This window comes from Belonocnema kinseyi, chromosome 7, assembly GCF_010883055.1.
Source record: "Belonocnema kinseyi isolate 2016_QV_RU_SX_M_011 chromosome 7, B_treatae_v1, whole genome shotgun sequence".
NCBI lineage: Eukaryota > Metazoa > Arthropoda > Insecta > Hymenoptera > Cynipidae > Belonocnema > Belonocnema kinseyi.
In genome coordinates, this window is record NC_046663.1 from 90,463,222 (window position 1) to 90,481,343 (window position 18,122).

The 18,122-nt window shown below is 28.0% G+C and overlaps 2 protein-coding genes across 4 annotated transcripts in view; both read right to left on the reverse strand.

The window, feature by feature from the left end:
• The window catches only part of LOC117175829 (transcriptional repressor p66-beta-like), a 35,679-nt gene extending 35,193 nt beyond the window's left edge, over nt 1-486 (reverse strand). For all 3 annotated transcript variants that reach the window (XM_033365596.1, XM_033365594.1, XM_033365600.1), the window contains exon 1: nt 171-486. The gene's annotated coding sequence lies outside the window, so the exon portion shown is untranslated. The remainder of the gene's footprint in view (nt 1-170) is intronic.
• A 7,299-nt stretch (nt 487-7,785) lies between these two features.
• LOC117176090 (F-box only protein 33) overlaps nt 7,786-18,122 on the reverse strand; it is a 19,908-nt gene continuing 9,571 nt past the window's right edge. The window contains exons 5-7 of the mRNA XM_033366112.1: nt 17,374-17,622; nt 14,110-14,302; nt 7,786-11,199 (exon numbers count right to left, since the gene is read on the reverse strand). Of these exons, the coding sequence (XP_033222003.1) occupies nt 11,068-11,199; nt 14,110-14,302; nt 17,374-17,622 (574 nt within the window). The 3' untranslated portion in view covers nt 7,786-11,067. The remainder of the gene's footprint in view (nt 11,200-14,109; nt 14,303-17,373; nt 17,623-18,122) is intronic.

Below are 18,122 nucleotides of genomic sequence, written 5' to 3' on the forward strand. Positions count from 1 at the left end.
TTCCAGATCATCTCGCCACGCGCCACCGAAAAAAGTCACATGCTTTTCCCAAATTTCGGGAACATCAGACCAATGTAAACTTTTTCAATACGATCCTTGAACTCGTCTCGCCTTGCCGATTATTTTGATACCCAACACGCCCACCTTCTGCTCACTTAATTTGTACATACCTGGGGGTCAATCAAGGTTGGTCCAAATTTGTGCACTCACATCACTCGTGTTTCCGCGATTCCTTTCACACATCTTTTTTTGGAGTGAAAACACCGAGAATAGTAATCTAGAAAGAATTTCTTTTGGGGTGGTTTTTATAAATTACGAGGATTGAGGACCTAGGGAACGTTCTTCGAAGACGGATGTTTTCCCGGGTCACAATACTCACAATCACAATCGCGAGATTACAGCGGATTACCGAGAAAAAATGCACATCGCCTTCAATATGGCGCGCGCGCCCGGCGGTAAGTATGCATTTATGCATCTGCCTGTGTTGGCGATCTCCAATTGTCCATTTATTTTGCCTCTATTTTGTCATGAAATCATTCAGCCATAAAATCCCTAGATCACACTAGATTGAACAAGCGAATACTAGATAGGGATGCGCGATGTAAAAATTGCCCTCTGGCGGACTACAGGCTATTTTTTACAATGCACATTCCTATCTAGTATTCGTCTACTCAACTAATGCGATCTAGGGATTTTATGGCGGCAAAATGAAATTATGGCAAGTGGGAGAGTGTCTTCTGACAATCAAATGCAAACAAATCCACGTGGCTTGTAAAGATATCTCGCGACCTTTCCCTATATTATTTATTTATGAATTTCTTACGTCGACGGATTTTTGAATCGATCATATCCAGCTGGATTTTTTCAATTGGAATTTTACCAAAAAAAAGCTTTTTGATCGGAGTATTTAATTTAAATATTCTGAAATTAATGCATTATAAGAATTGAATCATTTCTTACTGAAGCCTAATAAATAAGATAATTTTAAATTAAACAGATTTTCAGGGCTTAATATTTGTAATAGAATTTTCCAGTCATATATACTATTAAATAAATATAAAATTACGATTTATAATATAATCCATTCTGAAACTTTTTATAAAAAATTGCATTAAAAGAGATAATCCTATAACTATTGTCATTTTTAAAAAATAATACAAATTTATCATTTAATAATATTACATCATTCAAAAATTAATCAACTGGCATTAATATGACAATAACTATAAAAATGTTCTAATTTTGTGAAGTTGACAGGTCACGTCTTCTATCTGTTAATTTCCTGGTTTATTTTGTATTTTTTTTATTCTTTTCATTTTTTAGAATTGTTATAAATTTTTGGGACGGCTGAAAAATCCCGAAAAATAAAATTCACGAATAGTAATAAAATTTCTGATAGAAAATTGCTGAATTTTAAAATATCTGAACTAACAAATTTCCAACTTGTAAAATTCCTGGATTTTAACCATTCAAACAATTATTTTTTAATAAATATTATTTATTTATTAAAAATACAAGAATAAAACATTTTTTGCGAAGAAATTTGTTTTCGGTTTAAAGTTTTTAAAATTATTTTTAAAATTAAAAATAAAAATAATCGAAAACAATATATTTCTGGATACAAAACTGTGTTTGAAAATGTGCATAGTATTTTTTTTAATTACAAAAAACGTTCTCAGAATTCAAATTTCGAATTTTAAAAAAAGTTAAAAATAATATTTTAACTGAATTTAGGGAGGATTTTTGTTTAATTTAGACGTACGTGTTTTAAATTTTTTTTATAGAATTATTAATATTATTATTTCAAATAAAAACGATAAATTAAATAACTTTAAACATTCAGACAAATCTTTGATCAAAATATTTTATTATTGTATTTTAAAAAATAAATCATATTTGTTAACAAAAAATATTTGAATTATTTAAATTCGGGAATTTTATAATTCAGCAATTTTATGTCGTAAAATTTCAAATTGGGAAATATTATAAACTGCTCGGAAACATTCCAGTTTTAGATTTTTATATTTCGATAATTTTATAATTTTGGGAATTTTATTATTGGGTAATTTTCCAGTTCGGGAATTTTTTAACGTAGTTAAAGTGCTCAAATTAATCGAATCGTTTGAACTAAAGGGAAACAAATTTGTAGATTGCCAACCGAAAAAGTTAATCTAGATTTTATTGAAAATGTACAAAATATATTTTTTTATTGAGTTAAACATACTGAGTTAATATAATTGTAGTTTTAAAAACTCGTCAGTTCTCGGCTATTTTTTGAAATTTCCTGGTTTCCCAAAATTTTGGCAATTGAAAAAATAAGAAAGGACTGTTTGACTTTTTTTGCAATTTAATTTATTCTCATAATAAATTTTTAATTTTTATCGATGTAGGTGCAATCGCAACAAAAAATTTAATCAAATTTTTTAAAAGCAAATAACTATATTTCAGACTATATTTACCTATTTTCAAAAATTGGAAACAGTATAGTTTTAGGGAATGTTTTTTCCCAAAAAATAGGCCATAATTTATTACAATTAGAAATTTTGTTTAAACTTATTAAGAAGCGACATTAAAGAATTAAAGGTACACAAATTATTGTTAAAATAATTATTTTTCGTAATTCTTCAACTTTTTCTGGAAAAAAGGTTTTTTTCTTTCATAGTATATGATTAATAATAAAATTTAAATTCTTGTAATCATGAAGTTTTTTTTCAGACCGAATTTTTGGCGCAACTGTCTTAAAGGAGATAATATTATAGCTATTATTATTTTCAAAAATAATAAAAATGTATTATTCAATAATACTAATTTATTTAAAGAATTAATACATTAATTTATTTCAATAAATATTATTATTGAATAAGGAATAGAAGAATTTTCTTATTGATTGATAATATTAATAATGCTTATCATAATGTAAGCCTGGCTTTAAATAGTTTTAAGAAAAATTCAAAAACCTCTGCATCGAATTAGATTAATATAAAAAATTCTCTTCTCTAACGATACGATTTCATCCAGACTCAATGAAGCAGTATTTGATCTCTATAAACTTTCCGTAGACTATAAATATAATTAAGGCGTGGGCGAATTGGCAAAGATGCACAATGCAAAAACAAACGAATGCGTCTTTGACCACATCAAAATAATAAACTCATTATGGAAGGCATGCTGTAAATTGTAAAAGGTCCCAAAAAAATCTAACTGCATAAATTTATTTACAATTTTACAGTATAAAAATTATTATTATTATTATTATTATTATATTTAAAAAATATTTGTTAAATTGTCATTAGCAATACTTTCCTAAATTCTTCCATTTTTAATTTATTTTGGAAATTAGTGAGAATAAATGATCTAATATACAAAATTAAATAAAATTTAGATAGGATCTCGATGAAATAAAAAATACAAAAGTAATCCCTTGCCGTAAATGATTTATTCATTGATACATTGTTTAAAATTGACTGATACATGCGAGAAAATTTTATCATGTCTATTGCAACAGTATACGAAAACTGAAAAACGGAGAACGACTGAATAATATTAGATTCTTGTCGCCAAGGAACTTGAAACTGACAGCAGTAGTATGTTTTAAACAGTAATATACGTTTTAAAATGTAAATGTCTTTAAAATGTAACAAGACAGAAATCTGATATCGGCAAAAGAGAAGAAAACCCCTCTTAAATTAAAATTCTCCTTCCACATATAATTATTTTCCAAATACTAAAATCATTTTCAATAAATTACAAACACATTTTTTTTATCATTTTTCATTTACTAGAACAACATTATAATTTTTAAATGCAGACGACGAATTTGGAACAACAAATTTCAGCAAAACTTAAAATCTTATTAAAATTATCAGCATTAAACCCCATTGAAAGATCAATACTTTTTAAATAGCCGATACCTCTCTTGCTTCCAATCTTCAATAATTTAACATCGAGTTTTAAATTTTACATTTGATAAATTTCTTTTTTCAATAGACACATTTTCGACTTTTTTTAGTCTCAAGTCGAGGATTATTCCAGCATCAACTCAACATACCTTAGAAAATAAGATTATAATACACTAAACATTATTCTAAAATTACAAGAGACTTTTCTCAGTTTGGATTGAAATCTTTCGAGTACATTTGATATTTTCTTACCCTGAGTTTTAATTGTAAAACCGAGAAAAGTTTCGAGTGCATCGTTCGTTACACACGTATAAGTTATATCAATATATGGGTATTATATCTTCTTTCAAGAAAGACAATCCAGAAGTGAGCCATTTATTGACGAATTAAATTTTCGATTCTGGCAAAACTATTTATACATTACGTTGAACGTCGAGAATTTTATGTCGCAAATACTGTAAGGGATTTTTGCACATATTTGATGCAAGCGAAGATTAATTTTTAATCGAAGATATTCGGATGACACATATATAGTATAGAATAAAATCGCATTTCTTTTTCACTTCTTCTGTTTTTTCGTTTTTTTTTATCCCATTGAATCGATAGACTCAGGCGAAATACAGATTTCTGTACCACATTGTTGTTATTCACAATGTAATTATTATATTGCAATAATCTATTGTATTCTGGCATTCAGGCAGATAGACAGTAACCCACGATATAATATTATTTATCGTCGTTATATCATCATCATTTAAACGCCATTGAGGTGGCAAATTTTTTAACTCTTAATAATTAAGTTAAAAAAGAAGAGGAAATCGGCCAACTTAATGCAGTATACAGTTGCCGAGAAAGCCGAAAAAAAAGGAAACTTTCTTTTACGTCCTCTCGCGGATCGATTTGTTTGAGCCCGAAAGAAATGGAGATACAAAAGGATCTTTCCTCGATTCAATTCGAACACTCGTTTCTCTGTTTTTCTCCCTTCTTGTAAATTGTGGTCAATCATTATTACAACGAAGTTTTGAGAAGGGCCTCTTCGAAATTTAAAAAAAAACACCGACCTCCTGAGTTTCAATTCTTAAACATTCATTTAAATATTAGAATTTTTAATTGATTGTATAATTAATAATATAAATCATATACAAAGTTCCAATATTGCTCGAAAATTGCTTGGAGATTATTTTGGTGATATGAGAGAAGGTTTCTTTTTGAAAAAGAACATTACAAAGAAAGATTCTATAAAATCTAATTCGCGATGTTTAATTATACTAATCTTCAAACATATGGGAACAATCGATAAGTTCAAGCTTTACAATTTTAAAGCTTAATCTTCGAAAATGGTTAGGAAATTTTGAGAATTAAATCTAAAAACCATTTATTTTAATTAGAAAAATCAGTGGAACCCTCATATAAACTAAGAAACATAGGTGATTTTTAATTTTTTTGCTCAGCTAAATAAAAACATTCAAATTATCTGATAAATTACTGAAAATATTATAAATGTTTTATGTTACTGTTTTTTGCTGTAAATTAGTATTTTCAAAAAATAATTTTAATCGAAAATCATAATATTTCTAAAAATTTTAGGTTGTATTATGTTTTTTTACGGGAAATTAACATTTTTAAACAAAAATTATCTTCAAGATACCCGCATTACATCGGAAATGGGTACTTTTAATCATACATTATTAAATTTCAATTATGAAAAACTCATGATTTTTTAACACTCTTTGGTTTTATTTGCATTTTAGATCGAGAACTGGTATTTCCCAAGCAAAAAATTACAATTTTGCATTATGTTAGTGTTTTTCGTAGGAAATTCGTGTTTTTAATTTTTTGTTTACGTTAGATTTGAAAGAAGATTCGCATATTTTGAACAATTTTTGGTTATGTTGACGTTTTACACGAGAAGACGGCCTTTTTATTAAAAAAGAAATCATTAAAATTTTAAAAAGTTTTTGCCGTATTTTTTAGTTCAAGCTAGCGGGTTTTAATATAGATTTTAAAGAATATTTACAATGTTTGTAACAGTTTCAGATTATATTAAGGTTTTTCAAATGAAATTGGTTACTTTAAACAAAAATCATTAGATTCCGAAAAAGATTTACAATTCTAAACAATTTCAGGTTATATTATGTTAAAAATGTTGAACTATTAGTATTTTTAATAAACAAATTATTCGATTTCAACGAATGTTGACAATTTTTTAAATAAATTTAGATCATGGCGGTGTTTTTGACTGGAAATTGGTATTTTAAAATAATATTCAGATTTAAATTCAGTGATTTTTATTTAAAATTATATCATTAAAAAGCTTGAACAATTCTAATTTAACTTGGCGATTAATATCGAAAATTGGTATTTTTAAACAAAAATCATTATATTGGGTCGGGCAGAAAATTCGATCGGATTTTTTTAAATAAACTTTAAAATTTTAAAGTATTCAATGTAGATTTAAAAGAAGACTTATAATTTTGGAACCATTTAAACTTATATTAACGTTTTTCACACGAAATCGGTTATTTTAAACAAAAAGTATTATTTAATTAATATTTAATTATTTTGAAGACGATTTACAATTTGGAACAATTGGTTATTGCGTTATATTAGAGTTTTCTGTCGGCAATTACTGGTATTTAACAAAAATTAGATTTCAAAGAATATTTAGAATTTGACATTATTTTGGTGTGTTTAACCTGAAGCCGACATTTTTAAAGAAAAATCATTGGAATTAACTCCAATGATCTTTGGTTGAAAAAATAAAGTTTACAAGCTTGAACAATTTCGGATTATGCTAGTGTGTTTCGTTAGAAAGTAACATTTTTATTAAGAAATCATTAAATTTTAAAGCATATCCATAATCGATTAACAATTTTAAGTTACATTGGCGTTTTCAATCGAAAATCGGTATTTTTTAACAAATATCATTAAAATTTTAACAAGACTTAGAATATTTTCCCCAATTTTGGATCACGTTAACCTTTTTCGTCAGAAAAATGAAATTTTCAACAATTAAAAATAGAACAAAAATTGAAAATGAAACAAAAATGTAAGTTTAATTTTTAAATGTTGTAATTTAAACTGTTGAAAAATGATGAAAATTGAAAATTACATTTCGAACTGTTGAAAAATGAAAAAAAAAAAATTATTAATTAAATTAAAAATAAGAGCATGAAAATAAAAATATTAAGATTATTTTACATGAAAATTTCATAAATAAACATATCAATCCATAACAAAGAATTAAAATAAGTAGATTGTTGTCGGAAATTAACCATTTTTGTTACCTCATGTTAATGTTTTTCATCTAAAATTGGTACTTTTTAACAAGAACGCAACAGTTTGATTGTCTAGTTATTGCATAGAAATATAATTAATTATGAAAAGTGTTACATTTGCATATCTTTTCTATTACTTCAGATAATAGATAGAATAAAATTACAAAAATTTGGTTTTAATATTAATTTTATATTTAAGATTCAAAATTGTTTGAGGAAAAGAAAAAGAAAGCGCCCGTGTATGTTACCTAATGACTTTAAGAAAAGTCAATCTGAAAAAATTTTCAATATTGAATATAATTTCTTAAAAATTTGTGCAATGTACTTTAAAGTCAAATTTTAATAATCCAGTTTGAAAAGAATATTTAAGCTTCAATTTTGAGGGCATCAACACAAAGAAAAACGAAATTTCCAAATCTTTTAAACTCGTAAAAAAAACTCTGAACAATCTTTCTAAACAATTTTGGAATTGAAACGTCAGTGGATAATATTCGATGTTTTTTCAGGACGCAAATTGTGCGATTATGCACTTTAATTAATAAAATTTCGAAAAGACCCCCTTCTTAACTGTAGTTTGTGACAATAGCTATCGCTGATGTTTTCTGACTGGAATGGATACTCCCTTGTAAATATAATATGCACATAGGTAGTGGCGTTCGAAGGTCTCTTAAAGTTTTACAAAACATTTCTAAGAATGCGTTTGTGTGAATGTGTTGTATGTGTTGGTTTTTAATCACTTAAAACTGCATAGAGTGCTTCACGTAGGAACTGATTAATACTGCTCGTAAAGTATCTCGATCCAAATTCTCTTCAATGAATAATTTCTCTTCTCTCCGTACAATAAGAAAATTAACTCGAATAAAATAAAAAAAAGCAACATAGTTATATAATAAAAATATAAAAATCTAGGAGAAAAATCTAAAAGCTTTTCTCTTTTTTTTTGTTGAGATCAGATCTTCATCAGTCAAGGAATGGAATGTCACAGAACGATTCTATGTAGCAAAATATTTACATTTCAAAATTCCTCCTGGTACTTTTATTTTTTTTTCTTTACAGAATTTGCACAAAATCAGAACTCTCAGAGATTGGATCAAGAATCTCTTGTTTTAAAGGCCATAGAGAAGATATTTTGACAAAGTGCCTTTTAAAAAAATTTCCACGATTCGGCTACTCTAGCAATTTTCGTACAATCGCGATTCAACTTACAGAGAACGCTTCTCTCTCACACTCTCTCCCTCTCAATCGCTCTGTTATTCTCTCTCTCTCTCTCTCGCTCGCTCTTTCTCTCCATCGAGTATCTCCCTAAGATTTTATATTTTGTTTGTTTTTTTATCACAGATGTTTTACTCGCTCGCCCTCTTCATTGCAGCTCACTCGATCTATATGTATACGCTATTCTGTTATTATTTTTCACTTCCCCTTTGATCACAGCTCTTGTTTCTCCTACGCAAGAAGACACACGTTGTCTGACTAAGGCCTGCCTTAGTAGAAAAATATACATTCGCATCTTAAAAAATAGATCTTGTAGCACTCTCCGCACGCTGTTTTGATATTATACAATGGATATTCGCTTCTCGTTTGATTCAGCTGGCAGGCTGCTTAAGTTTAGGTAGTTAGGGGTCTGCCATCGAGTGAGCTCAGGGCATTATCAGATCTAAGCTAGCTTTTTCGCACCACCTCTCACTCAAACATATTCATAAGTTGCCTGACTATTTGATGTTATTCAAATGAAAACTAAAATAAAATGCTTCAAACTCAAACCATTTGATTTTGGGAGACAAAAGATGACACATTTTCATATTTCTCAGTGTAGAAAAGAATTTGAAAATCCTTATGAATATGAGAACATGGAACCGACAACCCAACTCTAAAATACGATACGCGGTAGGTTCAGTCTTATTTTGTTTTCGTCATCGCGCTATTTAAAATATTCTTGCATTGTGCCCTCGTTGAGTTGTGGCTCCAGAATTTTAGAATCGGACCGAGATGGTACGTATCACTTTTGGGTTTTGTTCTTCAAAACGAACGGACGTTCCTGCATTATTCGCACTTTGCCTTTCCAGTGACCTATGATTCTCCAAACCTTTATTCTTAACTTTTTTTTGGTTTGTTTTATCTCTTTTACTCTCGCAAACTTTCTCCCAATTTTTCCCTCGCACAAGCACAAGTACTACAATTCGCACCACGTCCGCTAACTTTCTTCGCGATACTTGAATGAAAAACGAGGACAAAAGAACAGCAGTGAATCGTCCGTAAAATGAATTTTAACTTATCAACACAGCACCGATTACTATAACCAACAACTAATTTTTTATATCGCTCTTCAACGCTTTTCTTAAACAGTAATCGTTCTTTCGCCATTTTCATTCGTTGATTTCTCTAATAATTATTACAATCAAGTTGTCGATTGACGGGACATTCACGCGTATCCTCTGGGGCTTAGGATTATTTTTGGTGATTGTCGCGCTTCAATTTTTATCAGCAAAATTAGTCTCGGCGCGACTCAGGTACATATTAAGGCCCGTTCTTTTTTTTTTTTTTTTTTTTTTCTTTTGGACAGCTCACTCAGCTAAGTCACTTCGCGTTCATGATGCTCCCTAGTCTCTAAACACTGTCTCTCTTTCTCTCTTTTCGTGAAATACACGTTTTTATTGCGCAGAACTTTGCCTTCGATAACTAGGCAACAATATTCGAAAGGATCACACACATAAAGAAAAAAAAAAAACACCTGCATACGTGGCTACGAGTTGAAAACGAAAACCGTAAATCACATTTCGGAATAGTGAAACTGTCTAGACGATTGACGTTTTGATATTCTTTGCCCTTTTTTTGCATTACCGGTCTTTGTGTAAACATTCAAAATTCTCACCATTTATCGTACAACATTGCACGGTTAAAGTTTCAAATTCAATAGACAATAGTTATACATACACATTTATATGATTAGCGACTAAATCTTCTAGTCTACAGCTGTTTTTTCTGTTAGTACAATTGCGTCCGATTGGTTTTGGTATTAAAAATAACCTCGGATCGCTTCTTCGATGTCTCAATGTCGAGACTTTCATCGATATTTATGTAAAATATTTCTCGAACTCTCTTTAACTCTTACGCTTTTAAATGTTCGACAATTCTCTCTTTCTCTCATTCCGCTCGCACTTTCTATAAACTAAGTTCCCAGCCTCCGGCTACGCTTGTGAATCTTGGCTAAATTTTCTCGTGGAAGATCTTAGGAATTCAGACCTCGGCCCTTATGGATCGGACTTCTTGCTATCTCTCAACATCTATTTTTACATTAATATACCCTGTGTAGTGGGTTTAGGTCACGAGAGGCCCTAACGTGGCCTTGTTGTCTAGATGGATTATTAACGCGCGAATCTTAATTCCCAAACGAGAAAATCGATATAAGGTACATGGTTCATTGTAGCGTCGTCAACTTTCTCGGAGAGAGGCTAATTGGAATTCTCTGACAGATTCTAGAATCTTCCGAGACAAAACGCTCGTGCGTGGATATTGTGCTGTATTTTTAAAAAACAAAAACAACAAGAACCCATGATTCGTTACGTATTTGGTCGAAGAACGCTGGGCAGACGCTCTCTAAGAAACGCTCCTTAAGTTTAAAGAAAATGGTACTGAATGTCGATCGTCAATCTAAAATAAGGTCTATACTTGCGTTTCTCCTTTCTGTCACCTTGAGATCGAAGCATTTGGATGGAATCCGGACTCAAAAATTGGAGAAACTGGGCACCGGAGAATGTGGCAAATGGAACTGATGACAAGTAAGGCCATGAAAAAAAAGAGGTATGAAGCCCAGTCTTTGAGAGTGGCTCTTGCCCAGAGTAAACTGAGACTTGGTGGATTGAAAGACTTGGGTTTGGAATTGGAGTCGTAAGTTACTTTTGGTCGTGGAGAACCATTGGCATTATCACTTCCCTGCTGTCTCCTATGAGAGGATCCATCACTACTGTAGGGAGCCGTGCATCACTTATCGGATGCCAACCGCCGCCCAGGATTTCCTTTATTTCCTGGAAAATATTATCGAATGTCTCGAGTTTATGATGAAGGTTTTTGAGGTTAACATTCCAGGGGTTGAAAATTGATGGATTCATTTAATTATTATAAGTGATTAATCGAGGGATTGTCCAATCGACTCTTGAGTGCAGACCAAATTTCAAGATTTCGGCATACTTCACAAAAAATTAGAAGACTTGAGAAAGATTTCAAACATTTTAGAAATATTTCGTAAATATTTTAAATTTTCTTTCAAGATTTCAAAGTTTATGCAAAGATTTACCTAAACATTTCACCAAGAATTCGAAGGTTTTACAAAAGTTTCTAATTATTTTGCAAAGATTTCACAAAGTCTTTGAAGATTTAAAAATAATTTTGAAATATTTTATTAGATTTCACGAAGATTTAAAAATATTTCAAAGAGGATTTCGAAACCATTTAGAAATATTTCAGATGATTTAAAAATATTTTGTAAAGAATTCAAAGATTTCACAAAAATTTATAAATAGTTCGCAAAGTTTCACAAATATTTAAGAATGATTTCAAACATTCGACAAAGATTTCGTAATTATTTTAGTTTCTAAAAATATTTGGAAGATTTCACAAAGGTTTATAAATATTTCAAAAAGAATTCGAAGATTTCGGATGATTTCAAAAGAATTTCAAAATATTGTATAAAGAATTATAAGATTTTACAAAAATTTCAAGAGAATTGCAAAATGCTTCACAAGGAATAAAAAAATTTCACAAGGATTTCTGATATTTCAAACATTTCAGATGATTTCAAAATATTTAATTAAGAATTCGAAGATTTCGTACATATTTCTAATATTTTAAACATTGCAAAAATGAAAGAAGATTAAAAAAATATATTTCACGAACATCTAACCAAATTCATAGATATCACAAAGTTTTAAAAAATTTTCCAAATATTTTACAAAGAATAAAAATATGAATGATTTCAGAAATTTCAAAAGGTCAAAAAGTTTTGAAATTTTTCACAAAAATTTCAAAAGAACAAAGAAGGATTTAAAATGCAATGAAGTCTCGCTTATTTTAAGGTCCGCGAAATGTTAATATTCGATAATTTGAAGATAAGATGTACCTAAATATTGCGAAATATTTCACCAAGAATTCGAAGATTTTACAAACATTTCTAAAGATTTCTCAAAGATTTCAAAATTATTTTAGTATCCACGATATCATAAATATTTTGAAGATTTCACAGTATGTCACAATATTTCACGAAAAAATCGAATCTTTCACCAATATTTCGAATGATTAAACAAAATTCAAAATATATTATAAAGAATTCGAAGATTTTACCAAAATTTCAAAAGAATTTCAAAATGTTTCACAAAGAATTTCAAGACTTTAAAATATTTCATACAGAATTCAAAGGTTTCATAAATATTATGGCAAAAATGAAAGAGGATTGAAAATATGTATTTTAAGAAGAATTAAAAAAATGCACAGAATCGATAACTTCATGGCCACCTCTACCGCGAGTCGTCAGGTTATCTTTGTCAAGGGACCTTCATTAGCTGGCTTGTACTTGTATCGATGTGCGAGTTGTTTAGCAACTTTTTCAACTGCGCACGTGCCGAAAAGCGCGGGTCTATTTGAAATAAATAAATACTATCAAAAATAGTACACATGAATATATATATTTTTAAATTTCAATTGGAAGAAATTAATTTGAAAATAAGAAATAGCTTATTTCTTTTAATAATTTATTATTCATTTAATATTACAAGTTTATAATTTGTAATTTTTAATAGACCCGCACTTTTCGGTACATGCGCAGTTGAAAAAGTTGCAGTCCGTTAGTGCATTTGCGCATTATGCATGCCAGTGTTTTCAAGTATTTTTTGACGTATCACGTAACAAATTTAACATTTCTTGGAAATAGTACAATTTGCCAAATAAACATGAAAATAATATAATTAAAAAATCTACTCAAACATGTCGCAAAATAATCATATACGGGACTTCAAATAGTCGAGACTTCACTCTATTTCAGAATTATTTCAGTTTTCACAAGGATTTCAGAATATTTCGCGAAGTTTTCACAAAGATTTCATAAAAAATTCAAAGATTTTAGAAATATTTAAGATATTTTTAATATTCCAAGCAATTAGCAGATTAAAAAAATTAAAAAGTTTCACAACGAATTAAAAAATTTGAATTATTTCAGGGTTTAAACAAAGATTTCTAAATATTTCGCAAAATATTCACAAATATCTAAAAAAAAAATGAAATTTTTGAAAGATTTTAGGGATACCGCAGATCTAAAAAAAAATCACTAAGATATCTCAATATTTCGCTAAGTAATCACGAAGATTTAAAAATATCTTGAAAGATTTCACAAAGAATTTGTATATTTCACAATGATTCCAAAATATTTTACCAAGAATTAAAAATTTAAAAGATTTTAGAGATTTCGCAATGATATGAAAATTCATAAAGATTTCAGTTTCCACAAACATGAATACATATTTCGGAAAGTATTCACGGAGATATCAGAATATTTTCAAAGAACTAACAAAGATTACAGACATATAACAAAAATTTCAAATTTGTTTGAAAGATTCCACAAATATTTAAAAAAAAACAATGAAGGATTTGACAAAGATTTCATAAGTTTTAAAATCATTTTTAGGATTTAAAAATATTTCACATAGAATGCAAAGATTTCATAAATTTGAGATACTTCAAAGATTTTAGGAGACTAAAAAACATATTTCAAGATGAATGAGAAAATTTCACAAAGATTTCGACATCTTTCAGAAGGAATTAAATTTGTTTAATATTTCCAAGATACTACAAAGATTTTACGAACGCCTGTAACAAATTTTTCAAGATTGATCAATCTCTCAAGATTAACCATGAAAAAAAAATCAATCAATTAATGACAAACTTACATTCATGATGTGTTCCCCTTCATACCACGATTCCTCAGTTGCGATGTCACTTTCAGCGAATTCAAGTCGATGAAGTGTGTTTCCCCTTAATCGAGCAATTGCCAGTAAGTTTTCCTGTGCGTACTTATGTCCAATAAAAACGATTTCAACTAATTTCGTGCACTTCCAGGCTACGAAAACTAGAGGGTCAGGGCTGAAATGCAAATATAATGATCAGAAATCAATAGGATTTTAAAATGTAACAGGGTGTCTACTCAAATCCTGGAAGAAAATTCCCTGACAATTCCAAGTTTTTTTCCAGATATCCCAGGTTTTTTCTGGATATAATTTTTCACAGTATGGAGCTGTTCAAATATTTTGCCATTTTAAAAATAATGATCTTGGAATATGTATACAATTTCGAGAGTTTTTAATCAATGTTTTTTTTTTAGTTTTTAAGGATTCAATTAATATGTTTAATTTAGAAAGCGTTGAAAGTTATATTAAAAGGTTTTCTTAAATATATAAGCACCATCGATTAATTAAATAATTAAGTAAAACTAAAAGCATAACAATTCATTTCTTGAATATGTCTCTAAAGTACCAAATAGTTGAATTTCAACTAAAAAATATCAATTTTCAACCAAATAGTTTAATTTTGAACTAAATTATTAGTTTTTAACCAAAAATGGAATAGTTAAAATTTCAGTTAAAATAATTAATATTCCGCCCGAAAAAGCAAATTTTCAACCAAACTGATCAATTTTCAAAGAAAATTTTAAATCTTTAACTGCAATAGATAAGTTTTAAACCTAAAAGATTAATTTTTAACAAAAGAGTTTAACCTCCAAAAAAGTAGTTTTGTTTTCAACGACAAACATTAATTATTAAATAAAATGATGAATAGTTAACTGGAATACATTAATTTTTAACGAAAAAAGATGAATTTTCTAACAGGATACATATTTTTTATAAAAAAAATGCTCTTTTTCGGAAAAAATACATTAATTTTCAACGAAATAATTGAATTTTGACCTAAGAAGATAAATTTTTAACCATAAATGAAATAGTTAATCTTCAGTTGAAAAAAAATAATTTTCAACAACAAATTTTCAAAAAAATAGGCAACTTTGCAATCAATGCGATAAATTGTTTACTATGATGATAAATCTCTAACTAAATTGGTAAAAGATGAATTTTCAACCAAATAAATGAATTTTCAACTAAAAAATATCCATTTTCAACAGAAAATGGAATAGTTCTAAATCTTATAAAATAGTTACATTTTCAACAAAAATGGTGAATATTTAACTGGAATAGTTCAATTTTAAACCAAAATGATGAATTTCATACCAAGAACATTAATGTCTACCAAAAAGACGATTTTTCAACTAAAAAAGATAATTTTTCAAACACAAATTAAATAGTTAAATTTTCAATTCCAAAAAATAATGTTGAGCTAATGAGATGAATTTTTAACTAAAGTGATGGAATATTTAACTGGAATAATTACATTTTGAGTTTGAAAAAAATTAATAAAAAAAAAAAGATTTTTAACCAAATATTTAATTTTTCAATCAAAGTGTTGAATTTTCGACGAAACAGTTGAATTTTAAACCAAAAAGAAGAATTTTGAACTGAAAAATCAGTTTTCAACCAAATAGTTTAATTTTGAACTAAAAAATATCCATTTTCAACCAAAAATGGAATAGTTGTAAACCTTGAAAAATAGTTACAATTTCAAAAAAGTGATGCAATTTCAACTAATAGTTCAATTTTAAACCAAAAGGATGAATTTTGAACTAAGAATTCTATTTTCAACCGAATAGTTCAATATTGAACTAAAAAATATCAATTTTCAACCAAAAATGGAATAGTTGTAATTCTTAAAAAATAGTTACAATTTCAAAAAAGTGATGCATTTTCAACTAAAATGATGAATATTCAACTGAAATAGTTAAACTTTAAATCAAAAAGATGAATTTTCAACAAAGAAAATTTATTTCTAACAAAAAGGCGATTTATTAACTTAAAAAATAATAATTTTTCGAACAAAAATTAAATAGTTAAATTTTCAATTCAAACAAATAATTTTGATCTAATGAGATGAATTTTTAAATAAAGTGAGGGAATATTCAACTGGAATAATTAAATTTTCAAACAAAAAAAAATTTTTTTTAAGAAAATAGTTAAATTTTCAATCAAAGTGATGAATTTTTAACTTGAATTGTTGAATTTTTAACCAAAAAGACAAATTTTCAACCAAATAGTTGAATTTTGAACTAAACAAATAGCAATTTTCAACCAAGAATGGAATGGAATAGTTCAAATTGTTAAAAAATAGTTACATTGTCAAAAACAACTGATGAGTTTTCAACTAATAGTTCAATTTTAAACCAAAAAGATTAATTTTCAGCAAAGAAAATTAATTTGTATCAAAAAATACGATTTTTCAACTAAAAAAGATCATTTTCAAACAAAAATTAAATAGTTAAATTTTCAACTCAAAAAAATAATTTTGAGCTAATGAGATGAATTTTTAACTAAAGTGATAGCATATTAAACTGCAATAATTAAATTTTGAGTTAAAAAAAAATTGTATTTAAAAAAAACAATTTCGAACAAAATGGTTAAAGTTTCAACTATAAAAAGACGAATTTTTCACAAAACGGCTCAGTTTTCAACCCAATAGATGATTTTTTAATTAAAGCGGTAAACCTACAACAAAAAAATTAGTTTTCAAGAAAAGGTTTTCACTTTTAATCAAGTAATAGAATTTTAATTCCAAAAAAGATGAATTCAAAAAGACAAATATTGTAGTTGATATTTCAATCAAAAAAGCTTTTAATTTTTAATCAAAAGCTGTAAATACGACTTTTCAACATAAGTTGAATTTTTAAATATTTTAAATATTCAACGACATACCTGAATTTTCAACTGCAAATGATAAAGTATCAACCAAAATTAGAATAGTTCAATTTTCAGTTCAAAAAATGAATTTCAAAGAGAAAAAAAACGAGTTTTCAATAAAATAGTTAAATACAGTAATATAAAGCTAATTTTATAAATAAAGAATCATTGTGATTTAATTTTATACTAGATTAAAAAAAAATTAAGCACGCTCGCGAAACAATTCCCTGACATTTCCAGGTATACAAAAATTCCCTGACAATTCCAGATTTTCTGTTTAGGGTAGACGCCCCGTATAAACATTATAAAATCATAAAAAGAAAAAAAGCTGGAAAATAATACTTTTTTTTTATCCATGAGAACAATTTTTCTTACTTGTTTGGTTCATGTGGGTCGAAAGTGGCAGGCAAGTGCTTTGTAGGATCGATCGAATCAATCCAGATGAGTGATCGCAAAGTGTTTGGATACCAAACTGATATACTGTGCAATGCACCAATGTTGATATGCTCGCAGAATAATACTTTCAGGTGTGTGAGTGGCATTGCGGGTTGAAGGATATCTGTGTCTAGAACTGTTACTGCTACGTATGCGTGGATGAGATTGAGACGCAGTTCGCACAAAGGACTGGAAATAAAATTAAAATATTTCGTTTTATAATATTACATCAATTTTAATTTCGGCAAGTGGAACACAAAATCAGGATGTCCATTTTAAATGAGAAAAACAATTCCCGGCCATTTCCTGATTCACGCCCATTTTCCACGGCCACTGAAATTAAATCGTTCGAATTCTTGACGCTAAGAAATTTTTCAACTTAAATTATAAACGCTGAATTGCAAATTAAGAGACTCAACTGGAACTGTTTTGAATTTTAAACTTTTAAAATATTAAACTGCAATAAAAAAGTTGGAAATATTGAAAATGAAACGAGTATACTATTTCTATAAACAAACAATTTTTATTATATTAGAAGTAAAATTATTTTTAATTTAAGTCGTTAAAACTTAATGATTGTTCAATTGCTAGTTCTTCTTTATTCATAATGTGTCCCCTAAGGGTTTACATGACTTCCATTCCTTACAATCTTTCCGTTTACATCTATATATTTTTTACAATCTTATCCT